Genomic DNA, 19,622 nt, shown 5'->3' on the forward strand with positions numbered 1-19,622 from the left:
TGACGCTAAATATACATCTGGCAACACTGTAATCTTAACACAGACAAATAGCCTTTTGTCTAAAACTGTTCTGTTGGCAAAAACCAACGGTGTAATTGGTTGCATTAAGGAAGCTCCGTTTTGTCCTTGGGAGTCGCCAAGAAGTTTCACTGACATACAGACAATGAAATTATTGCTGACAATAAAACTTTTCAGTTTTTTGGTGCAGGAATTCGCAGCTTGCTCCCAGTGTTATTAAATGTCATGTCAGGCTACAGTAAGGGACGGAATTTGGAAAATCTGTCAGGGCTCCTGGATAAAATAATAACAACAATAAAAAAAAGATGTGTGTGTTTCAGCTGCACTAGTGCAAAGTCAACACTACAGCTCTAGGACCCCTACAACTGTCCAACACCCTCCCCCCATCCCCTGACCTCCATTTCCCTGTTGGTCAGTTCACAGCAAATCCGTAAAGCCTCCCAGCATCTCCATGGCGACAGGCCTCAGCCGAGCAGATGGCCTCAGTGTGCTGCGCGGCAATTAAAGAGGGAGTGACGAGCGGGGAAAAAGAAAGTGGGTCAGGATCGGGGGGGAGCAGGGCCGGCAACGCGGCGCTGCCTCGGCCTCGAGCCCGCGCGCAGCCGTGTGCATTTGTGCTCACAGTCATGCGCGCGCACATGCCCACACACACACACACACACACACACACACACACACACACACACACACACACACACACACGTGCGTTTATGCCTCAGTGCATCCTTTCCCGAGTCTTCCCAGCAAAAATAAACACACACACACCCGACGGCAGTCACAAAGCATCAGTAGTGTGAGAATGAAAAGAGAGGATGGGGGAGACAGCAAAGTGCGGCGCACAACAAACTGACCTGGAATCCGGTCAGAAAAACTTCCTCCAGAATCACACGAGCATAACAGCAAACAACCCAATGGGATTAACCCTTCAACTCCCCAGCACTGACATCAGCAGTCATTCCCCTCATTTGCACGACCGTCTCGTGAGCATCACCAACTCGAACAGGAGTTGTCTCTTTAAATCTCACAAACAGCAGAGATGTAGCACATCCTTGGCAATGCAGTTTCATGCCGCTACATTTTTCTTTCCTTTGGTACCCGTAAGGCCGCAGTTGTGCAAGGTCAGGCACTTTTACCTTTCCAACAAAGTGTAAGTCATTTATATTAAAAAAAACCATCAAACATTATGACAACCTTCTTGATTTTTGGTATATTTCAGCTACTCGCATTCAGGCATGACAGGTTCTATTCGGCCTTTACCTGCCAGCAAAGGAATGCCAATGTTCTTAAAAGTTGTGCTTCCCACATTTTATATTATACCATTCCTAAGTTTTTATAGAAATGACACACCAAAGTGACCAAGTTTTCTTCAACAGCAGAGGCCTGTGCTGCCACTTGTTGCTGAGCATTTCTGGGTATCTTGCTAGTTATACTTTCACCTCTTTAAAAAAAAAAAAAAAGACTAATTTGGCTGCACATTGCCAGTCAGCTGGTTAAAACAACATGGGAAAGTCAAGATGAGGAAAGCTAAACAAACACAAATGTCATTTTGATTAGGAGTTGCAGTTTTCTAACTGATCACCAATCGTTTAAAAGCTTGACCTGTCGATTCCGATTCTGACAGATACCAATTTTTTGGTCTGAAAAGTTGCTAAATACAGCGAGAAAGTCACCAAAGTTGCCAGCAGTGACTATTGTTAACGGCACAAGTGCAGACATGACCTGGTGGGCGGGTCTGTCAGTCAATCCCTCACGGCAGAAAAAAAGGGGACGGTGGTTGATTTTCAAACGTTTGAAGCCGATCACCGATCTCCCAAGATTAAGGAACTGCCTATTAAAACACATGTAAATAGATCCATCTATTCTTATTTGCATACGTAAAAGAAGTTCCAAAACAGTGAGTCCAGTCCAGAGGCCAATATCCTCCTAAATCCAGATCTAGGTACCCAGTTACGTCCCGACTTCAACTAACTTGATTTAAAATGGAGCATAACACTCAGAATAAGGAATCCTTTAATTAATATGACAAGAAGATCTTCCCATTTCATTCCAAATTCCCTTATTTAATGCATAATAGCATTCTCACAATTATTCAATGAGCCATTAATTTGCTTGAAGATAGATTTAATAGAGAACGTGGGGAGGTTTTAAAGAGTTCAGGGGCCTCCCGTGTGGAAACAAAAAAGACCTAATGAGCTGTAAAAAATTGAATGAACTTTTACTTGCTTGAGTCTTTTCTTCCAGTGAGCAGGCCCCAAATGTGCCTAAACAGAACGTCAGCCAAAAACACTATTTCAAGTCAAAGCAGACTCACCCCTGGAACATAGCCTTATTCAAGAACAGCGTGACTGCTGTTCACTCCCATCCCCGCAAGGTCTGCATGTAAATCTCAAGTTCGTTTTTTTCTTTCTTTTTTATGTTTTGGCTGTTATTTTCCTCGCCATTTCACCCCCATGCATCTTGGAAAGGACGATGCAATACTTAGGTCTATTCAGCAAAAAGATCTGAAACTCAACCCTGAGGGATGTGAGTCTGCAGGCTGTAAAAGAGCAGGGACTTCATCAGTTTCTGACACATTTTCAACGCTTTTGTTCGTATTTCTGAGCGTCATCGGCCTGACCAAAACGCTCCTGAGTCCTGGGAACAATTTAGAGCAGCATATCCAATCTTCAGAGGTAAATATTTGTATGTTACCTATGTGAAGAGAGAAGAAAACCGAGGTAGAAAAGCAGACTCCAGAAACGGCTGCCAGACCGTGAGTGGGTGCTTGCTCGTTTATTACAGGGCAAAAAAAAAAAAACAACCTTAGGGGGGCAGAAGGACGGGGGGTGGTTTCTCAGCTCTCCCCAACTTTCTGCCTCTCTGGCCTGACGTGACATTTGGCAAGTTGAATGGTGGAGCTTACAACTGCTGTGAATTACAAAATGGCCCCTTGTGATTCCTTTACTGGTATCAAAGCCCTTTTCCAGATTGCTGATTGGTTCATTCTGCTCACTAACCCCAAAGCCAAGAAGGCTGCTGCCAGAGTGGAGGCCCCCATGTGGAAACCCCTGGCAGAAGTTGTTGAGCTGGAAGACGTAATGTGAAGAGGAGACGCAGACCGAAGGGGACCGGGGGGTCGGAGGAGGCATTTCATACGCATCCAGTCTGGATTTGAAATATTTACCTTCAGGGAAAAGCAGCAAAGTAGCCAAGACAAAATGTCAATGCCAGCTGGTAATAAGATTGTGGTCAACTATAACCTAGATCTGTCTTTGACCTTCAACAAAGATTTTATTATCCAACACCCAAGCATGACTGTCTCCTCCCAAGTGCAACTCAGGGAATTTCCTTGATGTGCAACCAGGAAGTGTGTGCACCCGAATGCAAAACCTGTTTGTCCAGATCTGAACAGAGACGTCCAACTGGATCTGGATTAGAGAAATTTGGAATCCAAGTCAACATCTTAAATTTATTGTAGCGTTCTTCAAATCTTTCCTGAAGCATTTTGCTTTCAAGCACGGCAAATTGTCCTAAGAGGCAACAGCAATGAAAGGATGTAGTGGGTCAGCATGTCAAATTAAAATCCTAACAAATTACTAGCCATATAATTTAAAAGAAAGCAAATTTTGAGTGGTCATAATGCTATGCATGATCCCTGTCTATTCAATATTTGGCGATAAACAGTGAATTAGTCTCAACTCTGACATTCTTTTGCTGGAGTAGAAAAAATGTGTCCTTGCAAAAGATAAAATATAACAAACATAACAAATTGTGAACTGCTTTGAAATATTAACATTTTACTTGAAGCACTGATTGCATTACGACTCAAGGCTGCGCCCGGGTCAGGATGATGTCTGCTGGAACCGTCTGCTTTCCAGACTGTCAGTCTCTAAAACAATTTAGCACTAAACTGCAGCAGAACTGGTTGATTCTGCTTTTACATGTAAGTGGGCATATTTTCTACTAAGGTCTGTGTTACACAGTGCTTATTGTGCTTCTATTTTAAATGTGAGAAATACAAAATGTCTTCTTTCACCTTGTTTTGCATAGTATGCTGGATGCTTGGTGCATACAAGCTGAAACATTAAAAAAAGTTGCCGAGTAGATGCAGGAAGATACCTTGAACTGATTGTTGCACTATTTTTAACTCCAAAGTGGATCTATATGAAGATTCAAATAACTAAATAACAAGCAAGCGAGAAAGCAGAAACATCAACGTACAGGCTGGGAGTCGGACGTTTATTTTCTTTCTTAAAAGTCGGAGGTCATTCTAAGTACGAAACGACATTAGAAGAGGATATCAGACACAGTTCAATGGAAGCCAAAGGCAATAGTAAATTATTCAAGCTTCACTGGGAAATTGAAACATCTTGTTCCGTGGACCAATGTGACAGCGTGTCAGACAGACTGGCGGGAGAATGACAAGGGTGACAAATCCACGGTGGAAGAAATTTTACCTGGATATGAGCTCTGGGTGCCAGTCTGCTGAACGGCTCCCCGTATTGGGCAGAGAGCGTCACGGTCTGCCACATTACCAAAGTGATGGGATGAGTTCTGCACAGCAGGCCACCTCCACACTCATCTCCATTTGTCTTAGAGCAAAGTTTGAGAACAAAAATACATTAAAAAAAGATCAAAGTTTTCCAACGTGAGGTGCTTTTATAAATTCATACACCACTAACGGAGGAAACCGGGTGTGAGGTGGAAGAACAGGATATGTATTGATATGTAAACAACTCAACTCTTATTTATACTGAGAAATTGTGTGTAAAGTTGATCCAAACAAGGAGCAGCGAGACACACAGAGAGAAATATGAGCTGACCTGTTATCACTCATATTTTTATAGTTTGCCTGCACAGGGCGGGGGCACTAAGGAGCTTTGCACCGAGCTGCAGCTCGCTGGAAGCTTAGCTATATGTCAGGGAGAATAAATAAACCTGTGTTTGTGTTTTATAAGAAACCCCCCCTCCCATGTCCCCCAAGTCTTTCATTCAACCACTACCGCTGCTGAAGCACCCCCGTCACCCACTCCCGTTTACAACCACGCTGTTGCTTTGAAGCGCAGTCAGCTCCCGGAGAGATATCGGTGCGGAATATTAAATGAGCGAACACCATCGCTCATTAAAAAAGGAAACATTTCATGAAACAAACCCCCTTTTGTATCAAGTGCTATCCAAGCCAACACTCGGCGTGCGCCATCCTCAAAGGGAGAGCGAGGAAACCGGAGAGAGGAGACGGGGGGGAGAAGAAAGATAGAAGGTGGTAGGTGCACAACCAAGATTTATAGAAAGTAAACGAGGGAAATGAAAGGATTTTTTTTTTTGAAGGAGATAAGCTCTGAGACTTGGGAGAGCTTCAGTTATGTGGCACCATGATGGAAATTTCAGGAACACTTTAACTGGAAACATTTTTCGTAGCCGCAGACTAAAACGCTGCAAAATTTTAGAAATGCTCAAATTTTGTCCTGCAAGTTATGATTAAATTTGAGCTCAACTTCAGATGAGAAGATGTCCAGCGATGGAGTCTGAAGGCTTGCAATGATATTGATTAGTATGAATTTTTAAAAATATTTTCCCTAAAATTTTGGACATAAATAGTGCAGTTAGGATTTATCAAACAACCAGCTTCAATTTACAAAAGTGAAACATGTCAAGAAGATCCAGGATGATATCAATTTATGGTTTAATTTGACTGAAAATTTGAGTGGCATTCCAGTTGTGAGTTTGAATCTTTGACATATAAAAAGAAACATGAAAGTTTATGTATCTGAAAAAAAATCTAAAAATGTATTAGTGTAGATCATCAGTCAAAACCACCCAATGGAAAATTGGCCAATTTATGTAAATAAATTAAAGTAAACTTCCTATTAATTATGTAAAAAAAAAAACTGTAATTTGATTCACTTGTTTCAAAAATGTGCTGTTAATAAATAAAACTTCTTGTATATCCATACATCTATTGTTACCAGATTGCAAATATTTATTTCATTGTTCATCTTAGACTTCTATAAAAAAATGCATCAAAGCAAATTTGATGTGGAATGTAATGACAATATCTTATTGCATTTCATATCTACAGCAAAGTACATTTAAATACACATCATTTACATGTAAATTTATCCTCTGTAATCATTTAAACCAGAACAATAAATAACGTGTGTATACATTTTCCTGTCACACCGAGTTGGTCTTTGTTTGTTCCATTATGTTTACAGTTCACTTGCTCATGTTTTATTTACTGTCATGTTAGATTAGCGAAGCTCTGACACAATGAGCGCATCGCAGTGAGCGCAGGGCAAGCTCACTTTCTGAAGCAACTGCTTCATGCAATGCAGGAAAGGTACAGATGTTTTATAATCTAATCTAATTATAATCCAAAGATGAGCAAATTCATAAAAACTACTAAGTAATTCAGTTTATGTTATTCTACTTAAATCCAGTTATGTACAGGCTTTTCAATCTAATGGATATCTAGCAAAAATGAATGCATTCCAATTCAGTTTAGTCACTGAGAAAGCACTGTGTTTGTAGAGCTGCATCCAGCTGATGAGATGTGCTGCTTCATGACATTGTGACCTTGAGAAATGGAGATAAACTATAACTTTGAGACGTCCAATTTTTCTATGCAGAAGTTACATAAATAAAAACTATTTTCCACAAAATGTAATCAGTGTATTATATTCTAGTCAAGGTTTTAACTTTGACCATTTTTTAATGATTTTTCTTCTACATTTTAACACCAAAAAGCATTTAGAAATATATTTTTTGTCTTTTCACAAACAGGATAATAGCTTTAATAAATTCTAACTGAATTCTAAAAGAAATCTGAGGAGAATTAAAGTTTAGAGCAGATATGGTCCTCTGAAACTAACTTGTGTGCCTTACAGCTAATAGTTAGCGAATCATAGCGATTTTCTCACATTGCTTGAAATTCTTCATATATTGTCTGATTTTTTTTATCTTTTCATTACAGGTTGTGAAAAACATTTTATTTTTACTCGAATTACTTTTGGGAAACGCTGGCGCAAATGCTGAGTTTAGCATCATGAGCGCAGGAATGGCATTCCTGGATTTTCTGCTATGTGATCACTAGCCAATAACGTGTCAAGTAGCATGGCGGTTTTTCCCCAATATGTATATTGTGTGTGATATTACAATAGCGAGTTTGCAATGCATTTTCCAGGCTTATAACAAATATACACACAAACTAGCTTTTTTTAAATGTTGCATGTTTCTTCAATGCTAATGTAACCAAGACAAGCTGCTCTGTCATTTTGATATTACCCCTAAATGAAAGACAAAACTAGCTTGAAAGAAATTCATTTTTATCAACCTCAGTTTATAAAGCAGCGGTAATGCATCTTGTTTTAACAAGACTTGGCTACTTATAGTGGTGCTGCTGCTGCCAAAAATACATTAACACACTGAAAACATTTAAAGTCTGCTTGATGCTATACCATTGTGTAAAGGATTTAGATTTCCAGCTGTAATCCAATATACAATAATATCCTGCTGAAATACATTACAACAGATTGACTGTAAAATAACTCCGCTGCCACTAATTTCCTGTTATTTCACCCTAGAATAATTTAATATCAAAAACCATAAAACAGAGGCAAAGTACAGAGTGGCTATTGTTCCCAGGAAGCATCTTGTATCTAATGTTTAATTTACAGCCTGTGCTGGTCTACTTTGTCAGCCAGCTGAGCTGATTTATCAGTTTGACTGAAGAGAGTTGAGGCAGAGCTGCAGGCCAGCTCTCGTCAACACACTGCAAAAGTCAGCATAAAATCTAACGGAGACAAACAACGGAAAAAGAAACAAAAAATAAATAAATCACGGCAAAGAGACACCAACTGGTTCGTCTGGTTTTAAAATGAAGAAGCTGCGAGAGAGACGGAGGGCTGCCCAGGACGTGAAGAACCGATCACACCGAGTTAACAGAACGTGCAATGTTTCCTGTCACGCTAATTACAAATTTAATGCCTTTGGCTCGGCTCAAAACAGAGCAGAGAAGACCGTACAGGATCCATTTCCCCCCCTCTATAGTCAGACACTGCGGGATGTCCTCAAAATGCTTCCTGGTACCTCTTTGCTCCTTAATGGGGGAACATCGGCCCGGTTCGTCGCTGTAAACTGACTTTTTCAGGCTGTCACAGGGAAAGGTGGGAGCTGCAATTACTAGATCCCCAGTACTTTAAAGGCATACAGCTTCAGAGCGAGAAGGCTGGGAATTATCCTCTCTCTCGATCCCTGATCAGCTCGTGACTAAATGTCCTAGTTGTAAACTCTGAGACAATGAGCAAAGAGTGGTACACCCCTATGGCTTCTTCTCCTTAAAGCAGCCAAGCAGAAAATACAAGACGACTGCATGGAAAAAGAAAGAAAAAAAAAACGATGCAGTGAAAGGCTGCGTTCTTCTTGCACGGCAGCTTGGAAAAATAAAGAGATGGATGCGGCTTTTCTGAAAAGGAAGAAAATGCTTTTAGTGGAAATGACCAAGCAGTAACTATAGTAACTGAAGAGAGGAACTGAACAAGTTAATGGTAAGACGACGAGTTGATCCGATGAGAACGGCACCAACTGTGACGAGCCCTCCAACACGCAATATTTACATTCCCATCAGAGATCTGCATTTGATCAAGTCTGATCAAGACATCAAACTATCTGACTGATGGGAAGAACGAGACAAAGCGAGAACAGTTAGTCGATCCATTTCCAGTTCTCAAGAGCAGAACAAGAATTTAACCGTTTAATCTCCTGACAAGGATCAGCTAAATAAGGAAGAGACTCGATCAGAAAGGCTCTGGGCTGTATTTGAGCCCTTCCATTGATTTTCTTTGCTGATGCTGCGATTTGAATTGAAACACAGGAGAAATTCTAAGGATTCAGGGTGTAGGATTGCGGCTGTAACTTGCTGATAGATGCGTTGTTCCTTCCTGATCCGACATGATGGCTGTCTGAGGTGATGGAAAGGGAGCAGGAGAGGACGTCGGACAGACCGAAAGCCAAACGCAAATGCCGGATTTGATACCAAACTCTATGTAGTGACTAAAAGGTTTGGTAACCTTAGAAGGCCGGGAGAAAGTTTACTGCTGATACTCGATGAAACTTCCCCAGTACCCTAAAATAGCTACGCCCAGTACAAGTGATCGGATTCGTGCCACTTCGTTGTCATTCATAGAAACAACAGCCAGCTAAATAAACCTCAAAAGAGCTTTAAAATGCCAGGTTTTTTGTGAGGAACACCATGGTGAGTCATTCAAACACATTAAATGGGACATAAATTCTGTCCAAACCGACTGGGGGGACAAAACGGGTCGTTTCCAGGGAGAACTTCAACAGTAAAATATGAGTTATAATCTGGTTGCATTTGTGCACACACAGTTCTCACAATAACAAATTTTGCTGGACAATATATTGTCCCAGAAATGATTGCGATAGATGATAATGTTGCCATTTTGTGACCATTTTCAACTGATATAATAATAATAATAATAATAACACCCTCTCAAAGACATAAAGAAAACTTTAGAGAACATTAAACACTGGATCTGGCAAACCTTTTAGATATCCTAAAGAAATAAACAAAGCAACCGAAACTACAATAATCAAAGTCGCCGTATGAAGTCTCTGTAACCAGGAATGTGTTTTCAAATATATTAATCATCCAGCTTAGACCGGGAAAACAGGAAATATTCCCAGTTTGGGGGGAAAAAGTGCAAACTAACAACTTCTTACTGGGTGTCAAATGTTTACAGCGTTTTCAAAATGCTGTATTTCGACATCTCGCTAACGATTGTTGTCCAAATGGAAATTATCCAGCTAATCTTTATTCATGTTAATTAAGTGACTTATTGCTTGTTGTGACAGGCTTACGACACACCCTTAAACCAAAACAAGCGTCCAATTGAAGCATTCAGTTTTCTTTGGTAAGAGTTAGCTAAAATCACACACATTAATATTTTATCACACCTTCTCCAAATGCCCCAGATTTTGAAGACATCTTTTGCCAACAGGCCCCATTTCAGGACCTACATCCTACATTTAGGATTTAGTTGTAGACTAAATGATTCGTCTCAAAATGTGACTGTATTTATTCTGGTGAAGCTTTATGTTTCTTTTGTGAAACAAAATGATGCTGGAAAATAAAATCTTTCTTCAGCTTCAGCTGCCTGAAGGTTTGGGGCATAAAGTGACTTTTTTTAGTTCAATCAACTAAGCCCAAAGCATGATGCTGCCACCACCATGTTTCACTGTGAACATAGTGTTTCAGAATGAAATTTCTTGGTTTACATGCGAAATGTTGGGTGATTTTTATCTATTTTTAAATAACCCCAGACCCTGATAATGCCACTACTGTATTTCACTGATTATGATGTCAAACACACATTTCAAACATTTTTGAAATGTGTGTTTTTCTAAGCTGACTTTGACAGGAGAAGAAAACCGTCTTAGTTTAACATTCATTCAATCCTCCACATGCAAGGAATGCTCCATTTTGTGATAACCTTTCCATTATTTAGGCCCAGTGCTCCTCGCCATGCTTTATTCATCTATTTTGTGATACGCAGTCTTCATGCAGAGACCACAGGGGTAAGCGATGATGAGAATCATGAACTCAAAAAGAAAAGAAAAGAAAAGAGGTCCCTCTTTGATCAACTAATTCAGTGTATAGAATAAAACTTAAAAGAGAGGAAACACAGCTCCTGTAATTAATGAACAGCCACTCTATGTCTACAATCACCACAGACAGAATAAAGGAAATCGGAGCTTTACAGAGACACTTCATGCAGTGTTCTGAGGGGGATTTGCCAAAGAGCTGACAGTAGAACCACAATGAGCTAAATGCTGTGCGAGATGAAGTTTGAGTGGCCAAGTGCCTCCATTAGCTCCAGCAGCAAAAGCGAAGCTTAATCTTCTGTCAGCTTCCCTCCAGCTAGTCTCCCAGGACTCACAGCACTCTCACCCATCCATCACCTCAGCGGGGACCAAAGGGAGTCTCCCCAAAGGGCCGAGGATCAAAGCAATTTGCATTCAAACTAAAAGCCATCAAGGCCCCACAATCCGCAGAGAGACACTTTATTTTATGATATCATCCAAGAGGAAAACAAAAACGCCACGGAGAACCAATTAGAATTTCCTCCGCAAAGAGGATAAAACATAAACAAAGTGAAAACGCTAATTATAATGTGACTTATGACTCCATGACATGCATGCAGGTGACAAATTAAAGGGGAACCCTGAGCACATGATTGGAGAAACAACAAGTGCAGATGGATGCATGCAGGTGTGCCGCACGCTGCAATTACACAATTAACTTCCACTCATGCGAAGAAAAATACAAAACGGGCCAAGTTCGTATCACGTTAGAGAGTGGAAATGTGACTGAAGTGTGTGGGCTGACATGGGAGTTAAAGTTAAAAAGTCAACTGGAATGACTTTACTTTCTAAACACAACTGTATGGTTGAACTATGATGAAATCTGAGGGAAATACCACAGAAAATGAAGCATAGAATATTAAAAACATGTGAAAACTGCAAAGTTCTGGGATCTTGTGTGATGGAAAATGAAGTGGCTCATAAATGTAAAGTGATTGAAGTACAGAGATCCACAGGTCAGGTTGGAGAATCTCAACCATCCTTACTGTAAAACATGGTAGTGGCAGAGTCATGCCATGGGGATGTTAAATGAAAAATAACCTCATGACAAGAACAAAAGACCTGGCTCAACATCCCAAACCATAAGGCCAGAACTACAATGGAATGGTTCAGATCAAAGCTCATTCATGTGATCAACTGGCCCAGTCAAAGTCTAAAGTCTGTGGTAAGGCTTGAAAATGTCTCCTTTCAGCCCGGCTGAGGATGAATTATTTTGCAAAGCAAAGTTAGTAAAAATCTCAGCGTCTATGTGTGCAAAGTCAGCAAAGACATCCTGCAAAAGATCTGCAACAGAACTTTATTAAATGTGCTGAACTTTGTGAAGGTAGCAAAATGTGAGCCAGTTCAAGGGGTGTGAATACTATAGTATGGGGATTACATGAGCGAATCAAAGAGAGACGCTGTTTTGCTAGTTTTTCACAGGTGGGTAAACACACCAGCCGCCCGAAACGGTTAGTTAATAAATAACAGGGAAGGATAATAAATGTGGCAGGACTCGACATGAGGCTCTCATTTGGTGGCTCCAGATGAGGCGGTGCCCATTTTGCTGGCAAATTTCAGGTCCAAGTTCTTTTAAGCGTCCATCTTTAAGCACGGATGAAACACTTTCCAAATCCTGATGGGAACGGCCTCCTTCCCAGCAAAGAGGCACGAGGTCTCCTCGAAGGGTTTGATACGGAAAAAAGATACGGAAAACATGTTGGGCCTTTTTATTTTTATAGTGACCGTATCCCAACCCAACCAGGGGAGATTTGTTCAGATGTGCTGGACAGAACCTTCATCAAAGAAAAAAAAAGTAAGGAGAGAACTTATCTAGGAGAAGTACACATGAGTGTTCCCAACACTTGGAGAACTAAAGAAGCCCTACATTGGTTCAGCACTCATCACCAAACATCTATTTTTTCCCTTTTCCAAAAAGAGCTTTTAACTGTCCTCAAAGTCCCTCTGCTCTCAATCGATCCATCCAACTGTACTGTGTGACATTCCCAACACAAAAGTGCTTTATACGCTTCAAATGAGATTACAAAAAACAAACAGTTGCTGCAGCACAGCATGTGACCATTTGTCACAAGTCAAAGTTAAGTGCTGTGTGTCAGGCTTTCAACAACAAGCCCAGAAATCAAGCTGCCCGATTCTTCATCGCTTCCGACAACAGAGCAGTGGCTCGGCAAATCCAGCAGGAAACATCAGACGCCGACTTACAGCTTTTATGGGACATCGCATGGGAATCGAAACGAGCAAACAGTTTAGGGGTTAGTGACATGAAAATAAATGCAGATGTGTGATGAAGCTTCCAGCTAGACGAACTCATTTGAGAGAGAAAGAGAGAGAGAGCAGGAGACGTGTTGAACAAACTGCAGCAGTCTGCAGCAAACTCAGTTCACAACGTGACGAGCCACAGATAAATCCCTTTTCATACTGAACAACAGCATATTCATGGCCATCCCTAACAGCTATATCGAACTGTAAAAGCCACAGATGTTATCACTGTTATGGCTGATGACCGATATTTACCAATATTTTATGTATATTTTTCTAGCTTTTCTAATCTTCTCTCCTAATCCTCCAGAAACAAATAGCAACAAGGTGAACATGAATATCGCTTGTTAATAAACATGCAAATCCAACTGATACCAATGTTAAAAAATTACTAATATCGCCAACAACTATTTTTTTAGTCCTGATAGTAAAAATGCGCTACATTTATTAGCTAACTACCAAAAGACGGCTATAAATAAAAATCTTGTTGCTTTTTCACATGTCCGTATCACTACCACAAACTTTAATTTGTTTAACTGGCATTCCCTGAGATAGACCAACATAAATCAATGCCTAATTTTGAATTAGAGGGAAAAAATTTATTGTTTTATAAATGTCCTACCTTCTTATGGAGTCATTTAAATTCTTGCATAACAAAACGTAAGTTTGTTGGAGAACAACAGCAGCATCTTGAAGACCAGATGGGTTAATGTTGACTTTTGGCAGAAGCTTTGGATGTCTCCAAAAGTCCTCTGCTCAGCTGACATCAATTATTAACTTTTACTTTGGCTCTTTCTGACAAAATACGGTAAATTAAATGTCAACATTCATATCCACACACCATGTTACATAAGAGTGTCATACTCTCATGATGCCATTAAAGCTTCATAATAGGGGACAGTGCTGTGACCATCACATTGTAAAAAATGGTGACAGCATTTTGTTGGTGGTAACATCAAGCATCATGCCTGCATGCTGCTGCCACCACCGTGTTGCTTTTTTTTTTTTTTTTTTTTAAAGGGATTGGAACCAAAAACGTTTTACAGGCTGAAAAAGAGTTAAGACTCTAATCATCCAGCCAGAGATAAAACGAATGGTTTAGATTAAAGCTTTTCCTGTGATGGAATGGCTCAGTCAAAGTCCAGACCTAAATCCAATAGAGGCTCTATTTATTTAACGATCTATCAGATCTGACTGAGCTTGATCTTTTTGGCAAAGAAGAATGTGGGGGGAATCAGTTTCCAGATGTTGAAAGCTGGTAGAGACATACCCCAAAACCCTTCCAACTTCAGCCAGAGGGAATGCTGTCTCTACAAGGAGCTGACTTCAGGAGGACAAACACAAATGTTTGGTTTTCAAATCATTTTACAGAAATAAATTAGAAAAGAGTTCTAATTTATTTCTGTAAAATGATTTGAAAACCAAACATTATTTGCATTCCAATTCACAGCTCTCCACTCGTTTCAGTCCCACTGAAATACATTAAAGTTTGACAAAATGAGAAAACGCTGAAGCGGTATGAATACTTCAGCAATTCACTTTGATTTCCCAAATGTGAAGCCTTTCTAATATGAATAATATAAGTCAGAGAATACTTTTACACCACTGCTCATACCTACATCAATATAGGCTGGAAGACCAGCATGACCCTCCAAAGGAGCCAAGTCATAAAAAATAGACACCTGGTTGCTAACTCAATTCACATCCAATTAAATATCAGCCTGGAATCCTGGAGAGACCGAGCACTGATATAAGAATGCAGACCGGAGCTGCTGCTGTTATTCACAGATCTATTATGCTCACTGTTCCTTCCATTTGACAGTCTGTTTGGCAGGCAGCTCTGAACATTTCTCCGTTTACGAATTTGGACCTGTTTTGTTTTCCACAAATGGCTATTACCATGACAAGCACAAATGTCTCCCAACCCGTGGATGACTGCAGCAGGCTTCTCTGTGCTGCTATACATTCACTTGTCTCGACCTTCTCTCACTTGTTTGTGCTTTGGTTAAAAAAAGAGGGGAGGGGGGGAGCCTGAAACATGCTGTATATCAATTAGGCCATCAAAGACAGGCGGGCATTTATGGTATCGCCCTTTAACCTCAGGGTGAAAGACCGAATTCTTGTGTTTGCATGTCAAAAGAAACGGGTCCTACCAACTCATGTAGCCAAAGAAATTAAAGTCTCTTCTCTCCCCAAAGATATCTGCAGACATTAATTATTTAGCTGCTTTGGTATCAAATAAAGAGAAGGATATAAACATGAAGCGTATTTATACAGCGTCTTAATTATGCCTCAATACCGGCTCCTGCTTTACTTGAATAGGAAATTTCCAGGATGCTTGGAGGGCACTTTTTGAGACATTTCCTGCACACTTGATTGAACAGCTTCAAACGATTTCCACCACGAATCCCAAGAGACCCAGCTAATCCTGATCTTCTCCACAAGCAAGGGGATCATCTCAATATAAATCAGACAGCGCGTTTGATCAAAGTATTCAATCAGACTTAAACACATGACCCCACAAGAAGCCTCGCCGCCAACAAGGTCAGAATCTCGATTGTTCTCAAGCTACAGAAAAGGGAGCTGAACGAGGTAAAATATCCCAAAAGGAAAAATTTATTAGACATACAACGGGGATAATGGAAACCTCACGTACAAACAGCAGCCAGTCGGGGGGAAATCAACCCATCAGTGTCGATCAAAACATCATCTGATATTTCTTGACCACACTTGACCTTCTTCCTTTTCTTACTTGAAATTGAAGCTCCAGAAATGTAAGCAAACTGGTAAAACTTTCGACTAAGCCTTAAATGCCCCCTTAAGCATAATGGACCACAAACACGTACGCACATGTCTCCTCGTGGGCCTGTTTTGTTTTCCAATTAGAGCCTGTCAATACAACCTGAATAATGACACTCCTTCCAATGAGTCTGATGGGCCTATTAGGCATGTGTGGAAATAATCAGAGTCACTTTGTGCAGCATTAATGTCAAGATGATCAATGTCAAAATATCACTTTAGTCATCCACTTATCAGCTATCGCCCCTTCAAACACACATAAATGCTCTACAACAAAGGCATCTTAGAGGGAATTAAATATTAGTCATTAAAATCTTGTAAATGTGAATAAAGTATATGTAAAACACAGTGTTCAGTAAATTATCAAATTCAAACTTGAGCAATTGTATTTAGGTGATGAAGCCTGACTAAATATTTTTGATAAATTTAAGGAAGATGTCATAATTCATTTGCTAAGGATTGTGCAAATGTTTAAATAGGTTATATATGAATATGAAATCTCAGAAAAAGTTCTGTTATTTTTGTTGGAGCAAGGGTTTAACTTTGTATCCAACAAAGTTTTAGCTAGCTTAGTGACAGAAAGTGCTAATGCAAAACTCACACTGGCTAGCAAGCTAAGCTTCTTAATCCTGAGGGTGTTTTTAATATGTTTATATGAGCTGTATGAACTAATATATCAATTAAGTAAAAGTTAAGGACTAAAGATTTGTGGCCGAGAAGAATTCTGTGTTTGAGCAAGGATTTGAGTTTTTATTTATCTAGTTTAGCAACAGGGCTAATGCTAAAGTCAATCTCCCAAGCTAGCTGAGCTTCTTAACTGTAAGGCAGTCATTGCTAATGAACAGGACATTTTATTATGACACCTTCTTAAAAGAGATTTAAAGTTGATATAATTACAAACTAATTTTTAAAGACAGAAGGCAAACCAGAAGAGCACATTTAGCTGAACATTAATTTAAATTTACATTGTTTTTGGAATTTAACTGATTTCTCTAAATGTGTTTAGAAATTATATTTCTATAATTTCTACTCAGAACTTTTATTTAAAATCGATTCAATTTAAATGTATGGAATGTGCTACAACAAATCAACTGGTTTATCACTTTGTTTTATCAGTTGTTTTCTCCAGAACTGGCATAAATCAGACTGGAAGACAAACGTCATTCTTTTCCTGAAAACAGTGTTGCCACCCATCATGGGGCTGGGTGAAAATTTGCATTTGGATTTGGTATTATATCTATAACCTGTATTTTGGAACATGTTTTTTTTTTTTTTTTTTTTGTGGTCCCTAGAGAAAAAAGCAGCCATTTGGCAGACAAGAGAAAACTTAAAGATAAATGGAAATCATTGTTTGAATAGTTCCATCTTCATCTGTAGCGTGAGTTTGTTAGATTATTCATTTTTTTAAGTATTTCCCACAGTTCATTTATTTATTATCTCCTATTTTTGTGTGCCATCTTTAAATCCCCTTCACTCACTCCTGGCTCTGCTTCCCACCTCCCTCTATGTGACAGCAGCATCATAAAACACCTGAAACGTATTCTGCCTTTTGGGCTTTGACAGGTCACCTCAGGACTATTACTGCCCCCCATTTGACCCCCATTTAAAAACTTTGTGGATACGCCCCTGCCCTAACAAAATCCAACATATCACAAATTAAACCCCCTCCCCTCAAAGATTCACCTCATTTGATCTAATTTTGATTGTTTGCGTTTAACTGCAGAATAGGAGGCAAGAATAACACGTTTCAATTATCATTCCACTGCACTGCGTGTCGCCCAGTGGCCATTAAAATGAATTATTGGGAAACTTAAGGATGCCTTGGCCTGCATGACTCGCACATATCGCCATCTGCCTGCTGTCCTGGTAAGTTCATTATTTGGCAGCCCAATAAGTATTCTGCAGCCGTTTTTATTTTGAAGAGGGCTGATTTCTGAGACAGAGAGAGACAAAAAAAAAAAAAAAAAAAAACACTTTCCAATTTTCACCTCACTAGTCTTAAACACCTTGTTGCCAAAACATGCAATCACATCGATTCGCACCTCCAATATATTGGAGTGATTAAGAACAATCATCCTGCACACACGCACACTGAGACGGGAGGTCATGGTGAAACAAGGCAGAAGATTCCCTGCTGGTGTCTGTGGATTACTGCGGCTTACCTTGGACCTGCAGCCACAACAGGAATGCCAACATCCCCGCGAACAGCTCCATGGCACCTCAACTATCCCGGTGGGTCTCTTCTGATAACCTGAGAGCGGGTGGACGGGACTCACTCGAGGCGACAAAGAACACGCATGCAACTTCTGCAAATCCCACTTCGGCCGCAGACTGGTCTACCTCTCCCTCACTGGGCTACAGGAGACTTTCGCAAAACTACGTTTTCGGCGGCGCGACTCTCCGTGCCAAAGCATCAATTTCACGTCTGCGACGAATTCCCCCCCGCTGGGTTGGCTCTGGAGAGTTTGCTCTGGATGGGGTCCCCGGAATGAGATCCAAGCTGATACAGAGTTCCAGTTAAGAAAATATCAGGCGACGACAGAAAGCGCTGTTGAGTTCTCCTCAGAGGGACTCTTGTAGTTTAACCATCCAGCCTTTGTTGCTCCATCCACCGCTGCGGCTGCTCAACTCTCTCTCTCTCTCTCTCTCTCTCTCTCTCTCTCTCCTTCTCTCTCTCTCCGCCTTCCTGTATTGTGGATCAGAGGTAAAGTGGGCGGGAGGATCTCGATCGATGCTGCGTTGGGAAGTTTCCAACACTGGGAAGGCAACTCCAAGTATGTGGCCGTTTATTAAAAATAATAATAACTTCCTTAGAAAACTGACAGTGCGCCTAACGGATCACGCTTTCCAGTTTCAGTTCCGCAAGTTACAAATTCCTCCGGTCTGCAGCAGACTGAGCAGACTGGGGAGGGAGAGAGCAGCACAGCACAGCCGGCCGATGAAGTTGCAGTGACTCTAGAGATCTCTATGCGCGCTCTTCCGCACTTCTCCCGGAATATTTTGGGGACATGAAATGCAGCGTTGCTGGTCCCGCTTTGCGCAGCGCCCCGCAGATCTGCCACCACAATGTGTTGCCGACTATCGCTGACGCTTTGTTAGGGATCGGGTGACGTTGGTGCTGGGGAGGAGCCTGAACTGTCCTGCAAAAATATTACAGCGAGCAACGGAGCCCTAACTTCAGGCTGCACATTTAGTGTAACAGCAAAGGGACATACTGAGTGGACGAGTAGGAATTAATAACATTGTAAAGTGAAGATGTTAGCTGTTGTGGTTTTTGTTGAGGGGTTTGGGGCAGAGGGGTCTGGCACACACCCAGGGCAGCACATTCTAGGGGGGTCACAAGCACCCAAAATGAATTTGATATTGTTTACTTGCCCACTGGGGACTGAATGTCCCTGATTTGACTTCTTAGGAAGTAGAGAAAGGATCCATGTTAATTTACCCGTTCATCATTTCATGCCTTTTAGTTCTGGTTATTTTACACCTTTTTTAGGCCTGAAAATTAACCATCAGTCACATAACATTTCATACCGACCATGCATGCATTGATACCTGCCTTGGAAACTTTTCATAACCCCCAACAACCACAGTTTAAAGTTATTCTGTAATTTTACTACTACACTCTTCCAATTTATGTAGCTGCAATCTAAGGTAATGTTAAATAAATCTAATAATATTAACAAGGACACTTTGATTTTTGTGTTTTTTGTTTTATTTTCTGGCATATTTTCTGAAATTGGCTAGCCTACACAGAGAAAAAGCTAAATAAATTGAAATTGAATGGAATTCAAAGTTTCTAGATAAAATGTACAAATTAAATATGAGATTTCAGAATTTTAATTATTTTTATCTGAATAAATTAGTAAACTAAAGTCTTTTACAATGAGTGAAAAATACACATTTAA

The 19,622-nt window shown here is 40.4% G+C and overlaps 1 protein-coding gene across 2 annotated transcripts in view; it reads right to left on the reverse strand.

Moving 5' to 3' along the window:
• Positions 1 to 19,037, reverse strand: part of nectin1b (nectin cell adhesion molecule 1b) — a 110,924-nt gene extending 91,887 nt beyond the window's left edge. The window contains exon 1 of one of the 2 annotated variants that reach the window (XM_014982723.2): positions 17,880 to 19,037. In XM_014982723.2, the coding sequence (XP_014838209.2) occupies positions 17,880 to 17,931 (52 nt within the window). In that variant the 5' untranslated portion in view covers positions 17,932 to 19,037. The remainder of the gene's footprint in view (positions 1 to 17,879) is intronic. The other variant, XM_014982724.2, reaches the window with a different exon arrangement.
• Between the last annotated feature and the right edge of the window lie 585 nt (positions 19,038 to 19,622).

This window comes from Poecilia mexicana, unplaced genomic scaffold (assembly GCF_051168715.1).
Source record: "Poecilia mexicana isolate PSO_F unplaced genomic scaffold, ASM5116871v1 scaffold_13, whole genome shotgun sequence".
In the NCBI taxonomy this organism is placed as follows: domain Eukaryota; kingdom Metazoa; phylum Chordata; class Actinopteri; order Cyprinodontiformes; family Poeciliidae; genus Poecilia; species Poecilia mexicana.